The sequence below is a fragment of the Enhydra lutris genome, unplaced genomic scaffold, assembly GCF_002288905.1.
Source record: "Enhydra lutris kenyoni isolate GAN:26980312 unplaced genomic scaffold, ASM228890v2 scaffoldscaffold39, whole genome shotgun sequence".
NCBI classification, from domain to species: domain Eukaryota; kingdom Metazoa; phylum Chordata; class Mammalia; order Carnivora; family Mustelidae; genus Enhydra; species Enhydra lutris.
The window spans coordinates 5866695-5890016 of NW_019154123.1; the positions used below are offsets into that span (position 1 = coordinate 5866695).

The window sequence follows — 23322 nt, forward strand, 5'->3', positions numbered from 1 at the left end:
TAGTTTTATGACAAATTAAGGACATAACCTTCTGAATTATTTAAGATTTCAAACTACTTTCTCAATGACCAGTGGTTTTTCCTCTGTCAAGGATCTGCCAACATTTTATTAAAACAAAGCTATAAAAAAAATACTATAACCAGCAATAGCTGGCATGGAAAGTCAAATATTAAGGTATAAAATCACCCTGAATTTTAGAAATGCTATCCCCATGATCATTAGTGAAATGACTTAAGCTTTCTCAGTGCTAAACTACTCCCAAATCTTATTTTACAAACATTTTTGAAAACTTACTGGAATTGTATTGCTGCTGTGGTTATAGATTTCAAATAAAATTACCATGTTATCTGGAATCTAGACTCAACAGCCTCAACTAAGGATTTGCTGCTCTCTCTGGAGTTTCTCTAGCTTTCAGATTTTAAGGGAAGGGTACATTTGTTTGTCATTAAGTATTTAGATTTCATAAACATGGGGAAAGAAATTTTATAGACTTCCTATCAAATTGACATAAAATCTAAAGATGACTCATGAGAAAGCAAGCACAGATTTGTGACAGGATTTCCTACTAGAACTGTTATGATCTCTGGCTTCCAAATAACACACATTTTTAAATGATCTGAAGTACACCCAGTTATGAGATGTAGATGTAATATGTTGGATATATCACTTAAAATGTGCCCAACTGGAGTTGACATTTTAAAAGTAGAAAAGCAAATTGAATTTAAACACTGTCAATAAAAGTCAGTATTAACATCACAAGTCTGGTTAAACAATCAAAAGCAAAAAAAATCAGTTTAATAATTAATATTATATTATAAAATATTAATATAATACATTAATGTGGCTCAGTGCTTTTAGGATTGAATTTTTAAACCCAAGGTATTAAAGTAAACATAAACTTTAGTGGTTAGAAAGTCTATAGAAAATAACACATTCTGGGTAATTTTCTAATAATTACTCTTGTATTATATTAATTTTATTTTAAAAGAAAGAGATGTTAAGCAACAGGTATCAGACTCCCCACCGCCCCAAGTCTTTAGTGTTCTATATATCAGGGACCGGTAAACTACAACTCACAGGCCAAATTTGGCTATTGATTGTTTTGATAAATTGTTTTAAATTGTTTTACTGGAACACAGCTATGCCCATTCACATGAATGGTCTATAGTCCGCTTTGCTACGAGCATAGGGTTGAATAGTTGCAACAGAGACCATATGGTGTCTGGTATGCTGGAAAATGTTTTCAAATAATATGAATGGTAAAATCATTATTAAAAAGAGAAAAAAATACCCCTAGGTACTCTGGTTTAAAAGTTACCTTTTCAGGGCACCTGGGTGGCTCCATTGTTAAGCGTGTTCCTGTGGCTCAGATCATGATCCTGGAGTCCTGAGATAGAGCCCCAAGCCAGGCTCCCTGCTCGGTGGGAAGCCTGCTTCTCCCTCTCCCGCTCCCCCTGCTTGTGTTCCCTGTCTCTCTCTCTGTCAAATAAATAAATAAAATCTTTAAAAAAAAAAAGTTACCCTCTCAATATTTGAACAATATTTTCTTTAGGACTTCTCTAACCACAAAAAATGGCACCTTTGGAATAAAGATTTTAAATGTGAATCAGAACGATTTAGAGGTGAATGATTTCCATTTGTAAATCCCACTACTTAGCAGTAAAGATGTTCCTTCAATGAGACCAAGTGGTATGGTGGGCTTGTAACTGTAATTAGTGAAAGCAGGAGTTTCCAACATGCCCTGTAACACAAAGAACCCTGAATTTTGGTCAGTGTTATCAGTGTGTTTTTCAAACTGCACCACATAGAAGTCTCCTCTGCCTCCTATAGCTGGTTACCTAACATAGTCTGGAGGTCAAAGCCAGCCAGACATACCCTTGTCACTGAATGTGTTGACCATGAGTGATACATTTGAGTTTATTTCTTCCACTAACATTATGGAGAAAAAAACAAAACATACCTAAAATAGTCTGAAGGTTAAAGCAAGATATACATACCCTTGTCAGTGAATGTGTGGACCATGACTGATGCAACTGAGTTTACTTCTTCCACCAAAATTATGGAAAAAAACCCACAACCAAAACTCAAAGGTAATCACTGTAACAATTGTAAAAAGGAAAAAGGAGAGAAATAAATTCAAGTGGTCAAACGCAATGATAGCTCAGCTCAGACTTGACTTTTACTAGAAGCTATTTTTGGAGTCTCATATTTTAATTGTTGAGTAAAGAAGGCTGTAACAGAAAGCATGTCTATGAGAAAGTAACGTCCAGCTAATATGTAAAGTGATTGTGATCTGAAACAACTGTAAAATCATCGGGTTTTTGACAGCTGGAGAAATTCCACATGCTAAGCAACTCAGCTACAAAGAAATACTAGAGGTTTCAGATGAAAAATACACTTGAATCTTAATTGAATTAGACAAGCCTTGCTGCATGAAGGGCTATGCTGGTCACCAGGATACAAAGCAAACGCTGGGCTACCAGAAGTGCATTTACCAGCCACAGTGATTTATTGAGTGCTTTAATAATACAAGTGTACATCAACTGATCCACAGTCAAAAGTGGCAGGTCCCTAAGAAATTTACAAGCACTTTAAGTAAATCAAAATACATATTATTTTGTTCAATCCAACAGTCTTCTGTGTGGGGGACAGAAGGCTAGTGATAAACAGAGTCTCAGTAATGCACAGTGATTCTGATTGAAGCTTTTGTACAAAAAACTTGTTCCCAGTAGCATGCACCCACCAATAAAGACTTCAGTACAAAAAATTAACCCTAAGCACTACATTTAAGTAGAAATGAGATATAATTCTGAATTCGTGTTTTCCCAAAGATCACATGAAAGGAAAAAAATAAAAATAAAACAACAAAAAACAAAACCACACAGTAATACAAAGCTTTGTAAGAAAGCTCTTACTATTACAGATCCAACATTGTTTGCACTGAAAACAAAATTCCCATCCATGTTGAGGTGGGAAAAAAAACCCCAAATCTTTCAAGTTAATAGAAATCAAAAAGGGGAATAAATTGAGAAGGGGGAGGGGTGGGTAGAGGGAAAAGAGAAGGAAGAGGAGGAAGAGGAGGGAGGGAAAAGGGAGTGGGGTATGGATGACATACCATCAAAAAAAAGGTTCAAAATTTAATAAAAATAAGAAAATAAGAACCGAGGTCAGGGCGGGGGGTTGGGTAGGGCTATTGATGCACTTGGTGAATGTGCTTGCACAGGTCCGGCGGGGGCGGCAAGCAGCAGGCCCCTATGTGGCATACCGCTTGGTCCACTGTCTGGCCATCCGGTCGTGCTCTGCTCTGTTGGTCATGTACTGTGTGGCAATGCTGCCCACCAGAGGGTCAGCTGGAAGGCAAGCAGAGTCAGGAGTCAGTAAATACCAGCGGCACTTCCTCTTTCACAGTAGGGGAAAAGGAGTGTCTGGAAATAGCCCAAGATCAAGGAGGAGATGTGGAGGTGGTAGGAAGCTGCTGTTCTAACCTGGAACAATGTCACTTTAGCAAAGACCTGTTGAAACTGAAACCATCACAGAAACAGGTTCAAGAGGATTTAAACTAGTAACACCAAATGCCTGAAAATTGGCTAAGATACTTAAAAAATGTGATCTTTCAGTTCAGATTAAGTAATGACTTTAGAGTTTAAAGGGCCAAAGAGAGGTCTGAGTCACATTTCTCCACCCTTGGAAAAAAATAATCTTATTCTAATTTTTGGCAGTCTAGAATGCAAAAGTTTGAGTAAAACATAAATATCTTTAAGAGCTGGAGTCTATGTCACTCAAGACAGGTGTTTAACTGAACAGAATCTCTATTAGGGAAATGCACTAAACATCCATCTGTGCTTTCTAACTCACCGATCAAGGTAAAGGACAGGCTTAATGTCAGAATGACCAGTGACGTTCATGCTCTGCCTCAAACTGTATTCTAACAGTGTAGGCAGATGGGGAGCAAGACAGGCCTGTCATTCCAGCTCAAAGGAGGAAGATGGGGACAGATGAAGGATAGGGAACAGGACGCTGTGGGTGGGAAAAGGTGTTACAATCAAGTCTTATTATTTCGGTAGGGGAAGGGGGAAAATCTCAAAACAAGTTAGAGCACTGATTAAAGTTAAAATGTATTGTGCAAAATTTTTTAGTATGCTTAAACAATTAAGATTAGATTTCTTTCAGAGCTCCTTTTATCTTTCCAAGTTTTATTTTAAAAAGAATTATTTTTTACCTGTAAAATTATACATGCTAACTATAAATGCAATATTAACAATAAAAACTGCCTCAAACAATACACAAGACGGAGAACTGTAAGTGATTACCATCTGCAAAGTTACTCAGAGAGAATTACTGTTAACAGTTGCCTTATAAATCTTCCTGGACTTCTCTACACACACAATTAAAAAAAGGTTTTTATTTATAATCTGCTTTTATAATGTTAAAAACTCACTATATAGTAAGTAACTTTTTATATCAATAATTAAAAATCTACTTCATCATTTTTAGTATTAACCTGAATAGCCAACTTCTTGTTTACAGGCATTTGGGTTCTTTCCAATTTTTGGCTTTATAAACAGTGCTGTGAACAACATTACTGTGCATACACTTGCACAAATTTATGCAAACGTGGAATTTTTTTTTAAAGTATAAATGAATAACGTAAAAGAATGAAATGAAGGAATTTAAAAATCACATGTTATTAACCAAGTAGTTCTCAGTGCTAAAATGTTTTTCTGAATAGAAAATTAAGATTATAGGGTAGTGAATCAAAACTATGTAACAGAGGGGTGCCTGGGTGGCTCAGTCAGTTGAGTGGCCAGCTCTCAAATTCAGCTCAGGTTATGATCTCAGGGTCCTGGGATCAAGTCCTGCATTGGGCTCCATGCTCAGTAGGGAGTCTGCTTGATGATTCTCTCTCCTTCTGCCCCACCCCCTGGCTCACGCTCTCTCTCAAATCAATCAATCTTAAAAAAAAAAAAAAGGAAAACAAAAAAAAAAAAAAAAAAACCCATTAAAAAACCAAAACACAAACTATGCAATATATATGTAGCAAATGACTATCACAGTGAATTTAATGGACTAACACACTCTTTTTGTAGTATTTATAATTTTGTATGTATTTATAATTACAAACCTAAGTACAGATGAATCTCCTTACACAGGTTTCATATTTCATGGATACAGTTATGACAGGGATGTAATAACAGTCTCTAAACATACATTACTTGCTTATTTCTCTAACAATTCCTTTCTAAAAAAAGAAGGAAAAAATTCCCATCACTTTGGGTTTCTATTTTCCCAAATCCTCATCAATCTTTGATATTATCCTCTATCAGTCTTCCTCCTCTTTATACTAAAGAAAACCCACAAAATTTACCAGTGGATAATTAAAATTTAAGTCTTCTACATTTTTTTCCTTGTTCTCAGCAATTATTTGAATTTTTGAAAAGAGGAGTGTGTTTATGTTTACAGCAGAGGGTTAGATGATTTTAAGAAGTTCATTCTCCCAAATACCAATGCTGCATGTATTAGAGGTTCCCTGAGGCTAAGGAACAGGATTTACAGCATGGGCAATGGAAAATCAGAGGAGTGCGAGTTGGTATATAATGCTCTTCATTAACTAAACCTCAAAACCACATCACCTCACCTGTTTAATAAAAATGTCACTTCTGTTGACATCATACTAGCTATGAAATACTAGCCGGAATGAAAGGGGGGGCCTTTTTAAGATTTTATTTATTCGACAGAGATCACATGTAGGCAGAGAAGCAGGCAGAGAGAGAGAGGAGAAAGCAGGCTCTCTGCTGAGCAGAGGGCCCGATGCGGGGCTCGATCCCAGGACCCTAGGATCATGACCTGAGCTGAAGGCAGAGGCTTATAACCCACTGAGCCACCCAGGCGCCCCATGACTGAAAGACCTTTGACAAGGGGCAGCACACCTTCCTTTTCCCTCCTCTCTACTTCCTTGTCTCACCTCTGCCTCCCTACACAGCTCCAGGTGCAAAGAGAAGCTGTTTAGTAAGTGCTTGTTGATTGAATAACCATCATGATTATTTGCAAGTGAGGAAAAGGTGATCATACTGAGTACTCTGATCCCTCTCTCTCTCTCTCTCTTTTTTTTTTTTTTTTTTTTTGAGATCGGTGGTCTGTGCACCTTTAATTCTGGAAGAGAAAGGCTCAGACAACTCCTGCAACTTCATCTCCAGGCTCACCTCTTTCCTGGCTGGGGCTACACTGGATACTCTGGAAGCCAAATGGCTTAAAGCTTGTCCAGAAAAGGTGGGAGACAGGAATCAATACTAAATGGGATAAGCCGCAGCTGTATGGCAAGAAGGGAGTGGAAAAGACAGGCAGACTACTGAACTGCTGAGTGATTCTATTTGCAAGATCAAAGAATATTCTATCTTGGTTGGTAGGTGATAGGGGAAAATTACATGGAAAAAAACTGGATTCTCCCTCCCCTCTCCCTTTCTAAAAAAGATTTTTATTTATTTGAGAGAGAGTGAGCCAGGGAGCATGCACAAACAGGGGGAGGGGCAGAGGGAAAGAGAGAAGCAGACTCTCTGCTCAGTCAGGAGCTCTCCATGGGGCATGACCCTGGGATCATGACCTGACCCAAAGGCAGATGCTTAACCAACTGAGTCACCCAGGCACCCCTGGATTTCCTTAAGAAAACATAAATATTCTTAAAAAAACCATAAGCAAAAAAATAGTATAGAATAGTGGACAAGGGCATGAGGTTTGGATACATAATGGCATGGGTGTGTATCTTAGTTCTGCCGGTCACCTTGGGCAAATTACTTAACTTCTCTATGCCTCAGTTTCCCCAACTACAAAATGGCGACAATACTCCCTAGAATGCTATAAGAATTAAATAAATCCTGCCTCATGGGACTCTGCCTGTCACTCTGTTTCCCTCTTGTTAACTCCATTTATTGCGTGGATGTAAGTATGGATAGAAGAACACAAGACAAGTAAGGAAGGAACACACACAAAATAGCAGCCATAAATAGCAGCTACTCCATATGGCATGTGTCCCTGTGTAGCACTAGCATTACAAGTTGGTTCATCACAGAAGTTTCTTCTCTAGACCTGAATTATCAGCAAGTCAGAGAAAGGGACCTGATAGTGACTGTGATGACTTTCTTTCACTTTTCTCCAGTTATTTTTTAAAAATTATTTTGTTATTGAAATTTTTGCTGTGCATTTTGCCATTTTTTGTATTCTTCAAGGCTATAAATGACTGCTTTGCCAGCTGTTCCGTTATACCTGCAATTAACACTATTCTTTTAACAACCCATCAAGTCACTAGAGGTTTTCTGTGTGTCTGCCTTGTGATGATTTTTGTCTCTCATAGAATTTTTCATTGGTGGTTTGGTCTAGCTTAGTTTTCTTTTAACAACCCATCAAGTCACTGGAGGTTTTCTGTGTGTCTGCCTTGTGATGATTTTTGTCTCTCATAGAATTTTTCATTGGTGGTTTGGTCTAGCTTAGTTTTCTTTAAATCTTTTATAAAACGAAAGAGCAACCAATGCTCATCATAATAAACTCAAATAATAAATAAGTATGTACGATATAAAAAACATTACCTTCTTCCCTCTAATTTCCTCCACCCCAAGGTAACCACTGTTAACGGTTTGATACTCATCCCTCCATACTTTTTTCTTTATGTATGTTTAAATCAAATAGAAAGCACAGAAAAAACATCCTGCAACTTGCATATTCCTCAGTAACAATACACCGCAATTGCATTTCTGAGGCAGTACAAACAGACCTAGCTCATTATATTTAATAATCACAGGGCATTCCTTTGTGATTATTCAGCAGTCTGACATTCTTCTCCTGATGCACACGTAGATTTGATCTGATTTTTTATTACAACTAGTATTACAGTCTTGTGTAAGTCTTTGAGCACATGGGTAAGTACTTCTGGAGGGCAGATTCCTCTAAGTAACAGTGCCAGACCAGAGAACGCATATTATAAACTTCAGTAAATACTGCCAAACTGCTGTCACTCAAAGGATGTACAATTTACCCCATTTCTAAGCATTCTCAGCAACACTGCATTACGTATCATTTTAATTTTATTAGCTTAACAAAAAAAACCTTGTCATTGTTGTAACTGCATTTAACTTGATGTCTTACTAAGGTTTAACATTTTCTCCTATTTGTTTACTGTTTTTACTTCTTTCTCTGTGATTTGTTTGTTCACGTCTTTTGTCCATTTTCCCCTACCAATATGAAGGAGCACTTTATACATTATAAGTATCAAGCATGCACTAAAGTTTAGCTTTGGCCTCAGTATTCAGCCAAAATCTGCTTTAGTCTATGGAAGACTGAACAGACAGACGCCTCCTTTGATGTCATTTCCAGCTTTACTGGACTTGTGGAGATCAAAGATCATGCAAGTTATCATCATATTTAATAGGCATGATACCATCATTTGTACTCAATGCTACTATCTGAATACTGGTTTCAAAAGTCTCAGTAAACATTATGGATATCACTTGGGACTGAAAATCTCTTTCAGCCAAAGATAAACACTATGATATACAAGGGAATAATCTGGAACTGCTTTCTCAGATATTCAAACAAATGTTCAAAGTGAGATGGAAGAGCAGCTATCACATGTGAAAAAGCTGCTGGAACAAAATCGGTTTTAGCATTGTCCGCTGCATAAAATGATACTGACGGGATAGGTAACAACCAGTGGCTGCTGGGAAAGTAGCACATCCGGTGATTGTGGGAACCAGCAAGCGATGTACAAATAATAGAAACTAAAATGTGAGGGGAAAAAACCTTATGTTTGTTTCTTAGATACGTAGGAAGTGTTTCCTTCAAGCATTGCACACAGCTTCAGTTCATGGGAGCACTTCAGTGACATGCACTGCCACCGCCAGCCAAATCTCCCAAGTCTGGGAGCTGAGAAGGTAACTTTACCTTTTTGTAATAGATAGAGGAAAAGGAAAGTTCACTGATTCGGCAGCAAAATCTCCATTACCAGCAACTTACACTGGCATAAATAAGCCTCCCCTCCCAATTCATGCTTTTCATCAAGTGAAACATCCATTTAAGTATTGCAAATACACAGAGGACCCATCTCGGAGCTGGCAGTGCTGAGAAATTGTATTACTACATCATAATGACAAACTTTAAATTTAAACATCCTGAATTTTTAATAATAAAATTATAATATTACTTACATTTTTTTTTAAAGATTTTATTTTATTTATTTGACACAGAGAGAGAGATCACAAGTAGACAGAGAGGCAGGCAGAGAGAGAGGGGGAAGCAGGCTCCCTGCCGAGCAGAGAGCCCGGTGTAGGGTTCGATCCCAGGACTCTGAGATCATGACCTGAGCCGAACGCAGAGGCTTAACCCACTGAGCCACCCAGGCGCCCCTATTACTTACATTCTTAAAATAAAATTTTGTATTTACTGTTGTATCTAAAAGGATCATTTTATGATAGGAATAATCAGCCTTGCCTTAGGCTGCTCACTGGCTGTTCAGTATTCAGCCAAAATAAACTTGGTGCATCTCTAAGAATAACACTATTTATCCATTATATGTGGATGAAATACTTTCACTCAGTGTACCATTTGTCCTTTAACCCAGTTTACAATGCCCCTTGCCATACATAAGACTAAAATTTTTAATAAGTCAATCTTCCCTTAAAGGCCCTCTTCATCCACCCTGGTATTTTAGAAGTATTCCATTTACATATAGTAACTTTTACGTGCAAAGCTAGATTTATCATACACAAAATTTCTATACATATCTGGATTGCATTCTGCACTGATGTTCTTTCAACAGATTAATTTGCCTTTTGCTTTATTTGTTCCTCCTGCTTTTCTCACTATAGTTTTATAGCATGTTTTCATATCTGGTAGGGTAAGTTCCTACCGTTTCCTCTTTTTTCCTTCACTAAAATTTTATTTGAAGAATCCTAATCTTGATGAGATTAAGACTACGAGGATTTAAAGCTATTCCACCCCACGGGTATAGGAATCTTATGTTTCTTTTGAAGAGTGTTATCAAGATTTAGGAATATCTGAATTCCTCTGGGTCTACTAATTAAAAATCAAGTGAGTAGGACAGAGTTAAGGTTTTTGTATTCTGGAATGTGGGGGAACCAGACTACTAATTATAGCCTAGCCCAAACCAGAAAGATTGTTAAGTACCCTGAGAAAACACACGTGTGTGTGCGTGCGTGTGTGTGAGAGAGACTCAAAGTGATTGAGGAGGAAAATTATCATATCTGTGATTTAAACCAAATGGTGGATATTACCAAACTAGATTTAAATTTGAAAATGCTACACAGAACTGCATACAAGTCTAGCAAGATATGCTATTACTCTAGAATTAATATCTAGTGATGGTAAAAGAGGTACTGAGTATCCCAAATTCTAGAGAGACTATCAATACCTTCCATAGGACTTATTTAGAGAAGATGAGCTTGCTCTGACAACCCCAAGTGCCCATCACAAAATACGGGAAAGAAGAGAAAGAAGGTTTGTGGGAATACTGAGCTACTACCTTGGGAGTGTGGTGTGTGGTAGTGGAGCATCTCTGTGTCCCTCCTCCTCAGCACCATAAAAAGGGGGAGAAGATGGCTTTTTTCTCTCCAAGCCATGCAAGAAGGATACCAAGAGACCCACCAAGTAAAGACTGGGGGGGTCTGCAAGAAGCAGACTGGAGTGTCATCCCTGGCCAGAGATGTAAACCGGGTATGAGGTGATTTGCCCTTGTCTATCTCATTATAGAGAGGGAGCACCAAGGAAGTGGTCTAAACTGTCCCTGCTGTCTCATCGGGGTCCTATCAAGAAGGCAGCTTCCCAAAGGAGGGGACCCCAGTAAACTAAGAGGCTCTTAGGAGAATGCTATCTGGAACCAGCTTGCAACCAATTTTTAAATTTCTAGGAATTTAAACACAGCCATTATTAAAAATTAAAGTTACAATTAAATAAATTATTTATAAACAAGGGTAATACTTAAAACCCATTTCTTAATTATTTTATTATTATGATTATTATTCTCATACATTTTTTAATGCCTACTCTACCCATATGGTGCCAAAAAATCATGTGCTATCAGTTTAAGGTCAGGCATGTACTCCGAAGTTGGCAAATGCTACAATTTACCACTTGGGTTTACTGTTTTGTTGATTGTCTGGAGCTAAGAAAGTGATGGATAAAATGCTACTAATGCAGATTAAACCAGAAAGTGTAGCATGTCCAGAGTCCTTACATTATGAATAGCATAAAAACTGGAGGATGTATTCTTCTAGTTTTTGAAACTAATTCAGCAAAGAAGTTGTTCAGGACATTAACAAGTGAAATTCCAACATCCTTCTTAATTTCATTTTTGTCTTAATTCTTAAATGAAAATATCATCCAACATTCATGTTAGAACGACCCTCACTTGTCAGTTGCAACCATAGGATGGCTATAGAAGCAGGGAAAATAATAATCACGGGAAATTAGGAAAAACTGTTTTCATTCATTACCTAGCCCCAACTGCTTAGGAGTTAGGCCTTGAAAAGGGAGAAGAAGGCACTATCTGAGAGCCAGACCATGTTCCATCCACCCTGATGGGAATGGAGGAGGAAACTGAATTTAAATCAGGTATGGGAGGGGAGTTTAAAAATGGACCAGATTCACCTTCTGATAACTGAAAGTGACCTGGATGCTATGAGAGCTGCGCAATATTATTAAAGAATTGAAAAGCAAGATTCAACAAAACACGGCCTAAGGCAGTGATGGGAGAAAATTAAAACCACTCCATATGAATACCTACTGAATTGAGACTGCTCAATAAACAGTACAAAATATACTGGTTATAATCTAACGTATACTGTTGATAAAATATCTTTAAAAATTTAAAACCTCATCCTGTATGTCTACATAGCAGTGCTATGTACCTTAAGTCAATGTGTGTTTTGAAATATCAAGTGCTTTATTAGAATAGACTCCTCTAAAGAATGGCGCAGATGGTGCATTCCCACTGAGAAGTGACTGGGTTACAATTCCAGGCTTAGTTACGCAATAATGTCTAATGAGCTCTACGAAAACATCCTTACAGTCGAGCACTTAAGGCGCCAGAGACCCACTCATTGCTTTCCCCAAAGTATCAGTGCAAAGGGCTGTGGCTGCAGCAAGCAGGATAGAGTCAAAGAAGCCGTGATGCTGAAGGTGGGTTTTTTAAGAAAAGCAGCTTCACGGAGATGTAACTCATACAGTTGACCCCGTTAAAGGGTACACTTCAATGGCTTTTAGTACATGCACATTTATGCAACTATTACAACCCATTTTAGAATTACTTTCATCACCCGAAAAGAAACCTTGTACCCACTGGTGGTTACTCCTCATCCCCCCAAATCTCCTAGTAAGCGACTTTCTGTCTCTACCTATGTATTTGTCTGTTCTGGACATTTCATAGAAATAGAATCATACACCTGGAATCTTCTGTGATTGGCTTCTTTCACAAGACATAACATTTTCAAGGTTCATCCATGTAGCATACATCAGACCTCATTCATTTTTATGGTCAAATAATATTCTATTGTATGAAAAGACCACATTATATTTATCCGTTCATTAGTTGATTGACATGTGGGATATTTGCACTTTTGGCTATTATAACTAAAACTACTATGAACATTTGTGTACAAGTTTTGCTTGAAAATGTTTTCCTTCCTCTTGATATATACCTAAGTATGGAACAGCTTGGTTAGATGGTAACCCTACGTGTAACCATTACAGGAACTGCCAAAGTGCTATCCAAAGAGATTGCATCATTGTACATCCCTTCTAGCAATGTGTCAGGGTTCTAATTCTCCACATCCTCATCAACATTTGTTATTATCTGAGGATGGTAGATTTTAAGGAAAGAATAGCTTATTGGCTATATATGTACCAGGTATCCAGTTATTTATTTATATTTTTTAAAGATTTTACTTATTTATTTACTTGACAGAGACAGCGAGAGCAACAGAAACACAAGGAGGGGGAATGGGAGAGGTAAAGCTGGCTTCCTGCCGAGCAGGGAGCCTGATAAAGAGCTTGATCCGACAAGATCATGGGATCATGACCTGAGCCGAAGGCAGATGCCCAGTGACTGAGCCACCTAGTTATTTTTTAAAAAAAGATTTATTTATTTGAGAGAGAGAGAGAAAGAGAGCTTGAGCATGTGTGAGCAGACGTGAAGGTGGGGCAGAAGGAAGGGAGACAAGACTCCTCGCTGAGCAGGGAGCCTGATATGGGTCTTGATCCCAGGACCCTGAGATCATGACATGAGCTGAAAGCAAGAGTTGGATGTTCAACCAACCAAGTCAGGTATCCAGTTATTCAAAAATACATATTCTTCCCCACCAAGCATGGAAAACAAATTACTTTCGAGTATTTTTCTCATAGTCTCTGGCTGTGAGAGACTGAAGATTATCCTGATCCTGTCTTCTACTTCTAACCCCGATGGAAGTAAAAATGACAATAATAATCTAGTGAAACTTGTTTGCGATGCACATCTTTTCTTTAAAATAAAAAGATATGTTTTTATTCCATAGTCCTAAATGTAGTCCACTCACTACAAACATGTATTCTAACTGATCAATTTTTCCCTCAAACTGTCTTTTCTGTTTACATTATTCAGTAGCTGAGAGTGGGACAGGACATGGCTTTCAGAGTGAGTGTGAGTACTGCAATCTTGCCCTAGATACTATCACACATGTCCATGGTCTCCACTGCATCTGGGAATCTGGACTTGAGTCCAGGGATATAAATAACCCAGCTCAGAATCAGAGCTGGACAAGAATCTCAGGGGTTTCAGTTTACCAGATCATCCTGCTTGCCTTCGAGTGCCGGAAATTTGTAGTTGAGGCATCCATATGGATGTTGTCCCTGCTGAGGAATGACACTGAGGGTGTAAGCTTTGATTTGGGCTGAGGCTGCTCTTATCTTCTCCTCCAAAAGGGATGTTGTTGAATTCTCTGCTAAAGTTAGAACCCAACCATTACCTCTGTCTCTCATGTGCTTGCCAACTCCCCTCTCTCAGTGTGGGTAGGCAGTTTTTCTCAGTCTTCTACCACAAAACCAGCAGTGTCTGGGGCACTGTGGAGGATCAGTCAATAAATATTTAATAAGTGAATTAATGGGTAATCAGACCTAATGATAAGGATGAAATTTGGTATGTAAATGGCATCAAGTTCCTGGCATCTTCCTTCTCATGCTTAAGCCTAAATGACATTTTTATACCTAGATGATCAGCAGCTCTCCAAGTTGCTGACTTGAGACAATAAACATTTGGGCAGCCCTAATGTTATTTGTGTGTGTGTGTGTGTGTGTGTGTGTGTGTGTGTGTGTGTTTTAATATTTAGTTATCTTTGCTTTGAATCTAGAACAGGCAATATGATCTATTTCTTATAACGGTTCTCTTGCTTTCTTCAGGCTTCCCTATCTCCTTTTCTTAGTCCTTGAAGTTTCAATTCTTATAATTCATAAAGATTCTTATAGTTAGTCTGTATTCAGGAGTTTCCTGTTTTCCTGTTTTATTGATAACTTGCCTGAACTTGAACCTGTTGTTGTTTTAATCCCTTGGGCAACATGTTCTCTCCTACTTCTGCTTCAGCCAAATGGGCAGGTCTATTTCTAGGACTCAAACTCTTATTGTATCCTTCTAACATAGGTAAAGAACCATGTCCAAACAAATTCTAATATATCATAAGTAGTAAATTATTTTCCATTTGTCTGGTAACCCACTGGCGACCATAAACCGACTAAATAACATTCACTGGTCTTAGAATGCATCCTTCTTGTTCACCAAAATTGGCTTAGAAATCTTTGGGAAACCAGGTATAGCCAAGTTCACCTATTCATTAGTGATGCTGTCACAGTGGCTAGGAAACCAAGTGCTGGGGACTCTGATTCCCAAATATCTCTTGGCCCTTCCACCCCTCTTTCTCTTCATGGCCTCTGTCATCTCTTACCTGGACCATCAAAATATGTTCTTGAACGTCTGTCTTCAGTCTCTCCACTCTCAGATGAACTAAACTTTAGTCTTTAAAGGCACAAACCTGGTTCTGCAAGGTCCCTCTTTCAAAACTTTCTATTCCTATCCAACTTTGCTTCCTTCACCATACCCATCCTTCCATGAAAACCCCAGTGGCAAGGTTAACTATGCATAAAGATGCACTTTTGCCAATAACTTGTCTGATGTCCCAGATTGTTTTTATATATTGATTTTTCAATATTTTAATCATACTTTTTTTCTTCAATAGGGGCTGTTCTAATGTTTTCCTTCCTATTTAGTTTTTATAGTTTCTGAAGGAAATAGGTTTTCAAAAGAAGGAGATATTAATGCAAGAGAACACTATAACATAGATTACTGTGAAATCATTACCCCTAAAGAATAATTCATGATAAAACACTTTGTGCTAAGTATAAAGTGCTGGCCTACATATTAAAACAATGCATCAATGCAAAGTGGTTTCCATCTTAATCGCTTAGAGCAACAATTCCTGACAACAGTTTGGTCAGTCTATATTGTCCCTGTTTTCCCTAGGGAGATCAATCCATGCAGAAGAAGAAAATACAAACCACTGATCTCATGGTGGGGGTGGTGTGGGATTGTGTTTTGAAACACAGAAGGAGAAAAGAAAAGAGGTGAGACAAAGGCCCTTAACAAAGTTATCTGTCTACACATTAACTCCTTAAAAATAATGCTGAACTATTTTTATTTTTAAAGATTTTATTTTAAAGTAATTTCTACACCCAATGTGGTGCTGGGACTTACAACCCCTGAGGATCAAGAGTTGCATGCTCTACTGAGCCTGCCAGGTGCTCCAATAATGCTGAATTATTTGGGCACAATCACCTTGTCCCATATGTGAGAAAGGGAAAAAAAGATCAAACTGCTCATTGTGGGATTTTTCTAATTAGCATTTTAAACTGGATTTTAAACCTTTTCAGACTTAAGCCAACTTCTCTCTCACCAGATGGCCCCTGTAACTTCCCTAGGGTGGAAATCCCAACTCGGCTTCCTGCTGCTTCCCTAAGTAGGTCTTTGATTACTTCTAACAAGCCCTGTTGCATTGGCCTCTCTAACCTGCTGATCTTTCTTTACCTTAGCACTTCTCAGCGGAGCTGCTAGCCTCTTAAAAAAAAAAAAAAAAAAGCCAAGCCTAGTTTGGGACAAGCACATACCTCAAAACTCTCCAACTTTCCCACTCTTCACCACAGTGTAGTAATTCCAAGTTGGGCCTCTCTTTAACTGAATGCATAGCACCTTTGTAAAGCAGGGGAAATCCAGCTTGTATCTAGTTGGCTCCCTCCCCATTTGGCTGATTTCCTGGCATATTTTCTCCTCCTGGCCCGCAAAGACCTCTCTCCCAGAGGAAAGGTTCATATAATGTAACTGTCATCTAAGGTGCCATCTTTTCCACAGGTATACACATTTTCAAAGAGAATTGTAGAGACCACATTTAGCACAAAGAAATGAAACTAAAAAAATATAATTTGAATAAAAGAGTATGTGCATAATTTTGTTGTTTTCTGATTAAAAGGAATCTGGGGTTCTTCAGATCACATAGCTGAAAGCCACCCTTCACTCTGCCACTAAGGGGCCCAGCACAGTGTCTGACACACAACTGTATCTTTTCCATCCCCTTCTCAGAAGCCTGCTTTTTTATGTCTACTTTTTATGTAGCAAGCTGCGCTAGTCATTCTTCATGGAAATCTGACCTGCATTGATGCTTTAACTTTTCAAATGACATTTTAACATTCATATTCTACTACTTTAATTCTTTCTCCAAGATTTATCATTAAAATTGAGAAAACAGGTTGTAGAAAGCTGGCTTCTTGGCTGTGATCATGCAGACCATTTAATGGGTGGGAGGGACCACGCTTGTTACACTGTGGATGATGCTGACAAGAGTTCACTGACAGGGGTCTTAACCCACCCCACCTCTATATTTATTCAAGAGTGGTCAAACCATGGGATTTTTTTTGGAAATTCAAAGGCCACTCTTGAGTCAGTATGAAATGGGACATGCTGAGGCCCTAAATTTTAAATGCCGTGTGGTGGGCACACAGTCACAGGTCCCCAGACGCAAGGCTTCATTTGGAGTATTTTTTTGAAACAAAATTTTGGTGTTAAAATTGAATCTGGTAACAACCACGAAATTATACAACCATACTTAAATTCTAAAATAGTTATTTTTATAGCAGCCCTATAAAGTTTAATTTACTCTCTTGCCCTGAGAGATTTAATGAATGCTTAAAACAGCTCCACCTATTTTTCTATAATTGGCTACATTTGTTTCGGATATAAACATGCTGACTAGATTTGCATAGCGATTATAGGTCTGGAGCTGCATTTTTTGGTGGTGGTGTGGTGTGGGGGGAGGCAATCAATAGACCTACTGCCCCTAAATGAGAATGAACTCACATCTGCATAAACAATTATATTTTCACTTGCAAATTAGGCGCCATTTGTAACTATAAGGTTTTCTTAGTTTAAACAGCCATTCTTCAGACACATACATAGTGATTATTCTTAGCAATTATGACTTTAAAAATATACATTTCTTTTGCAAGGTTAAATCAACCCTCTAGACCTGTTAGTTTTGCTCCATTTTGTCAGAGGTCATGAGAACAAATTTTTGGTCCTCATACATGCTATACTGTCCTACTTAGGTCTAAAAAAACCAAACCAAAACACAAAAAACCACCTCTAAACCAAACCAAAACAACAAAAACCAAAACCAAAAAACCCAAAACAAAACAAAACAAAACCACTCAAAACCCAGAAACCCCACAAATACAGCCTTGTGGAAAATATATAACTCAAGGACTATTTATGATGAAAAGAATTAATAGAGTGGATGTTCCTTTTAATTTTATTTACTTGCCACATTCCCCTTATAGAATACTTTCAGCAAGGATTCTTGTTTACATCCCTAAACAATCAATTTGAAATTTACTAAATTCTTCAACAAATTTTTATTCCAGATAAAACAATAAGTTAAAAGTTTCAAAAAGAAAATCATTACAGAAAATAATATGGCCTGCTCAGCACACTAGGAGAGACTTCCAGCTCCATATTAATGAACAGATCCAGAGGGATACTGAATAGCCTTTTGGCCTCTAAATGAGAATATGCCCACTATTTGCGTGAACAATAACTATATTTTCACTTGCAAATTAGGTCCAGCCGGTACCTATAGGGCTTTCCACATTAGATTACTCAGTCCAGGATAATTATAGGAATTGGTAATAAATCAAAATAATATTAAAGAGCTATTCTTATAAAGATAACAAAAGATTTAAGCATCAGCATTTTACTTGAGTAGAGATTATTTCTAATGTACCTACAACCAAACCACTGTGGTGTCAACTCATGTGAAATATTTTAACCAAACTTTAAAAATTCTCATGGGAGGGACAAGCAGATGTTTGTGTCCTTTATTCAGCATTGTACAAAAAAAAAAAAAAAAAAGGAAGGAAGGATGTATGTACTGTTCATGGCAGGACAGACCAGGCTGCTGGTATTAAACATGACTATATCTTATTCCTGGAGGCAGGTATTTAAGGTTTGTTTAAAATCGGAAGTGAAAATTAGCTTAGTAATTTAAGTCTAATTCTCATTTGTACTAAGTTCAAGTCTCTAGTATATAATATGACACAGAAAGACCCTCAGGTAATCTAGTGTGGGGGTGACAGGTCATGGTTAAGGCTGATTACAGGGCAGAAAAATGAATGTTTAATGTCTTCCATGCTCAATGGCTGTTTAGAATTGCCTGTCCCTGGGAGTGACGTTAAATGTTTAATGAAATGCACTTGGATTCCTTAAAAGGTGCTTGGCTGTACCAACAAGCCAACCTTCAAATTCATAATGAAGTTATAAACCAAAATAAAAATGAGTCATTGTTTCTCCAGGTCCAACACAGAACTTTAGTGCTTTATTTCATTAGCTGGTTATTTTTAATCCATCAAAACTAAAGTCCATGAGTTGCAGCATGTTTAGCCCATACCTATACCAAATCATTACACTACACTCGTGTTGAGACTTAGTTTTCTGATGTTTTATTTGACTGATCTCATTAGAATTTCTTAGGAAATGGTACTTAATTTATCATGGGAATGAAAGCGTTGCAAAAATTTGGTTTTAGACTTTGAACTAGTCAAAAAAATAACATTCAGATTAGAATTTGGTGAACAGAAGTGTGGAAACAGGCAAACCAAAATGCTCATCCTGAAAAGGCATGGCATTATCTAACTAACGGATCCTAAGAAACTATGTCATATTCAGAAAGTTGGTACACATCAACCCTTCCATTCACCTGCAATATACCGTAAGTTAGAGGAAGGATGAAGTTCTATAACTGGCTATAAGGTGAGTCTACTTTTGGGAAAATCTGGTAAGATGGTACCTTGAAATTTTTTTCCAGGAGACTGATTTTGGGATGGTCCAAACATCACACTACTTTTATTATTATTATTATTTTTAAAGATTTCTTTATCTTAGATAGTGAACAAGCATGTGTGCACAAGCAGGGGGAGAGAAACTGAAGCAGAGTCTGTGCCAAGTGCAGAGCCTGACATAGGTCTCCATCCCACAACCCTGAGACAATGATCTGAGCCAAAACCAATAGTTAGATGCTCAACTGACTGAGCCATCCAGGTGCACCCATACTATTTTTAAGTGAGTCTGAGATTCAGGCATCAAGCTGAAAACATATACATGCATACTTACAGATAAGTCTGTGTATGTGTTTACTGTGGAGCATACAAATCAGGGGCAGAGGAGAAGCAATAATGGTTTTTGTATTCTTGAATTTATTTGGGCTTTCACCCTATACTTACAGAATAGAACATACTAGGCAATGTACTTTTGAGGTCTGAGAATGAATGTGCAGATCGGACATGGTAAGTCTGATACTAGCTCAAAGTCATGGTGAAGTATTTAGGCAACCAGGTTTTGTTAGGGCATCAAGCTGTTAGTGGCTTTGCAGGACATATCTCATTAGGCGGAACCAACCTTTGAGCAGCTACTATTGTTGGTCTGCCTTTGATAAAATGATCTATAATATAACCTTCAAGGGATATCAACCTAGAGTATAACAATGAGAAATGCAGTAAGACAGCCATTTTGACATGCTCTTCTCAGACACAGGCTGACCTAGTGCATTGATGTCAAGAGACACAAAAAACTAGATTGACTTTCTAAAGGAATTTGTCACATCCTTATAAACTCCAAGGAAGGCTACTTAAGCCTCGTTTGTGTACAAGAGGGTAGAGAACTATAATGACAGACTAACTTGCAAATAAAGAACTGAGAATTTACTTTTGAAAGAAACTATGGATGAGGTCTGCTAGGCTCCTTATCTTCGGAAAATTGAGTAAATGACTAGGAAGTTGAATCTCATCAACAGTATGAAACACATTACTGATAGATAAAGAAAGGAATAATGTTATAGAACACACTGATTCTGTGTGCAATATTTCAGAATCACGAAATGTTACTATTTGTTTTAAAACTGTAAAGGATTTTACTTATTTAATTAAAAAAAAAAGATTTTATTTATTCATTTGACAGTGAAAGAGAGAGAGAGAGAGAGAGAGAGAGAGCACAAGCAGGGGAAGTGGCAGGGAGCGGGAGAAGCAGGCTCCCATCAAGCAGAGGACCCAACACGGAGCTTGATCTCAGGACACTGGGATCATGATGTGAGCTGAAGGCAGATGCTTAACTGACTGAGCCACCCAGGTGCCCCCTGTGTAGGATTTTAATGAGTTAATTTAAAATATAAATTTTGGAGGCACCTGGCTGGCTCAGCCAGTAGAGTCTGTGATTCTTGATCTGAGGGTCATGAGTTTGAGCCCCAAGTTGGGTATAGATTACTTAAAAATAAAATCTTAAAAAAAAAATATATATATAGGGGCACCTGAGTGGCTCAGTCGGTTAAGCGTGAGCCTTTGGCTCAGGTCATGATTCCAGGGTCCTGGGATCAAGCCCCACATCAGGCCCCCTGCTCAGCGGGAAGCCTGCTTCTCCCTCTCCCACTCCCTCTGCTTTTGTTCCCTCTCTCGTTGTGTCTCTCTCTGTCAAATAAATAAAATCTTAAAAAATATATATATATACACATATATATTTATATGTACATATACATATATGTACATTTATTTATACATACATACACACACACACATTTTGATGGTATTGAGGAAGAAATGCTGCATTCCTAAGATACACAGTTTAGTCACTTGAATGGCATAAAAGATAAAATTCTAAAACATAAGTTTGTATTATATATTTTAAGGATGAGTCTTTAACTTCATATAAATTTGATGAATGTACATAACACTAGTGTTAAAAAAGAAATAACAGGCCCAAAATGGAGTCTCTTGTGCTAAGCCCAATGTTAGCAAACCAAGACTTAATACCTAATCTAACTGCCATTTCAGTCCCTCCTAGCAATGGAATCTTAACTGGTCAGTCTGAAATTTCCTAGTCAGTACTAGTGAGGTAATCCACCTGACAGAACCCTTTCTTCCCCTGAAGAAGCTGGGGTAATCTGCTTTTTCCTTATCTCTGCCCCCTTCTGCCTATGAGAGCCTTCCATTTTGTTCGGTTCCTTGGAACTCCTTTCTATTTGCTAGATGGGATGCTGCTCGAGTCAAGAATCACGGAATAAAGTAATTTACTCAGCTGAATTTTGTCTAACACTAATTTCATCTTAAATCTAGGATCAGCTGGTTTTTTAACACTGATAAAATGTCAACAATTCTAATCTGCTTTCTTTTTGTGTTTATTCTGAGGTTTTGTCAGGTACCACTTTTGGTAAAGTCTTCTCATGTCTCAAAAATTCAAAGAACTATTGTTAATGGTTGGAAAAAAAATAATGGAACAGAGGCATTTAGAAAACCAAACCATTTCCTCCAGAAACAGACGTCCAATTTTGGGTGGCTATGTACAATCCATTTTATAAAAGCTGTGTCAGTTTATTCATGTAAATGGAAGGTTAAAAATCACTGACCAAAACAAAAGCACCAAAGTTATGGCTACAAGCATATTGAAGTACTCTGACAAGACATTAAAAAAGCTTAAGACACTGTAATGGAAAACTACTTCACTCCATGCTCACAAGTCATGCTTCTTTGTAGTTATCCTCTTTTTGCCTCAAAGGGTTATAAACTTTATAATACCACTGATCCTTTCTCTAGCATTTCGTTTTACTAACATGTGACCAAAGGTTTCTATCATTCCATTAAAAAAGGAAAAGTAGAGCATTTTGGCTATCTTAACAATGGAAGCCTGTCAAATAACTTAGTGATCTTGCTAACTTTCTTATGGAAAACATAGATTAATTTTATGATTTATACAAAAAAGAACATTTCCCCCCTGGAACCATTTTCAAATTGATATGAAGACCTTAGGGTGGATATAATCAAGGTGATTAAGAATCAATATGAAAATGTTTATTATAAATTCAGAAAAGAGAGGACTTTTTAAACATTAATAATTTTATATGGTAAACACTACTGACATATTTTGGAAAATTCATTTTGTTATAAAATGACTAGCACCTATGGCAACATATAAATGTGTTAGTAGTTAAGACAACTGGCCGAAAAGAGCAGAAAATGGAGGAAAACAGGCTTCTAGAATTTTAGTCATCCTTGAGGTCAGTGTTTTTCTGGATGATTTATCACCATAACTACATGTTCAAAGCCTTGAATGGTAACTCAAGAGCATTTCAGTCTGTGCTTCATTCATGTGGTGAAAAGTGATGCAAAGATGAAGTTAGCTAGTAGAGATGCCACAAAACCTTATATTCTTTTTTTTTTTTTAAGATTTTATTTATTTATTTGACAGAGAGATATCACAAGTAGACAGAGAGGCAGGCAGAGAGAGAGAGAGAGGGAAGCAGGCTCCCTGTTGAGCAGAGAGCCCGATGCGGGACTCGATCCCAGGACCCTGAGATCATGACCTGAGCCGAAGGCAGCGGCTTAACCCACTGAGCCACCCAGGCGCCCAAAACCTTATATTCTTAAACGTTCAGAAGTACGATTTGTAAAAATGACATCACAAAATAAGAAACAGTGATCCAGACTATTCATAATGAAGAGAACCGGGATTCCTGATTATGCTGACACTGAGCCACAGGGTGGGTATACACACGTGAACGTACCTTTTCTGTGTACATCTTACTTAGTTCTCAGGACTGTAGAAATGCCCAAACCCAAACCTCTTCTTGGTGACTTCCTTGTTTAGGCCCTCTTTCCCTTATGCCTCAATAATAGCAACATCTTAATTCTGTCAAATCAATATTTACCATCAGC

The 23322-nt window shown here is 37.8% G+C and overlaps 1 protein-coding gene across 2 annotated transcripts in view; it reads right to left on the bottom strand.

Annotated features, from left to right (window-relative positions):
• Positions 1–2442: 2442 nt before the first annotated feature.
• Positions 2443–23322, bottom strand: part of LOC111155010 (ubiquitin-conjugating enzyme E2 E2) — a 383244-nt gene continuing 362364 nt past the window's right edge. For both annotated transcript variants that reach the window (XM_022515003.1, XM_022515002.1), the window contains one exon: positions 2443–3350. In XM_022515003.1, the coding sequence (XP_022370711.1) occupies positions 3253–3350 (98 nt within the window). In that variant the 3' untranslated portion in view covers positions 2443–3252. The remainder of the gene's footprint in view (positions 3351–23322) is intronic.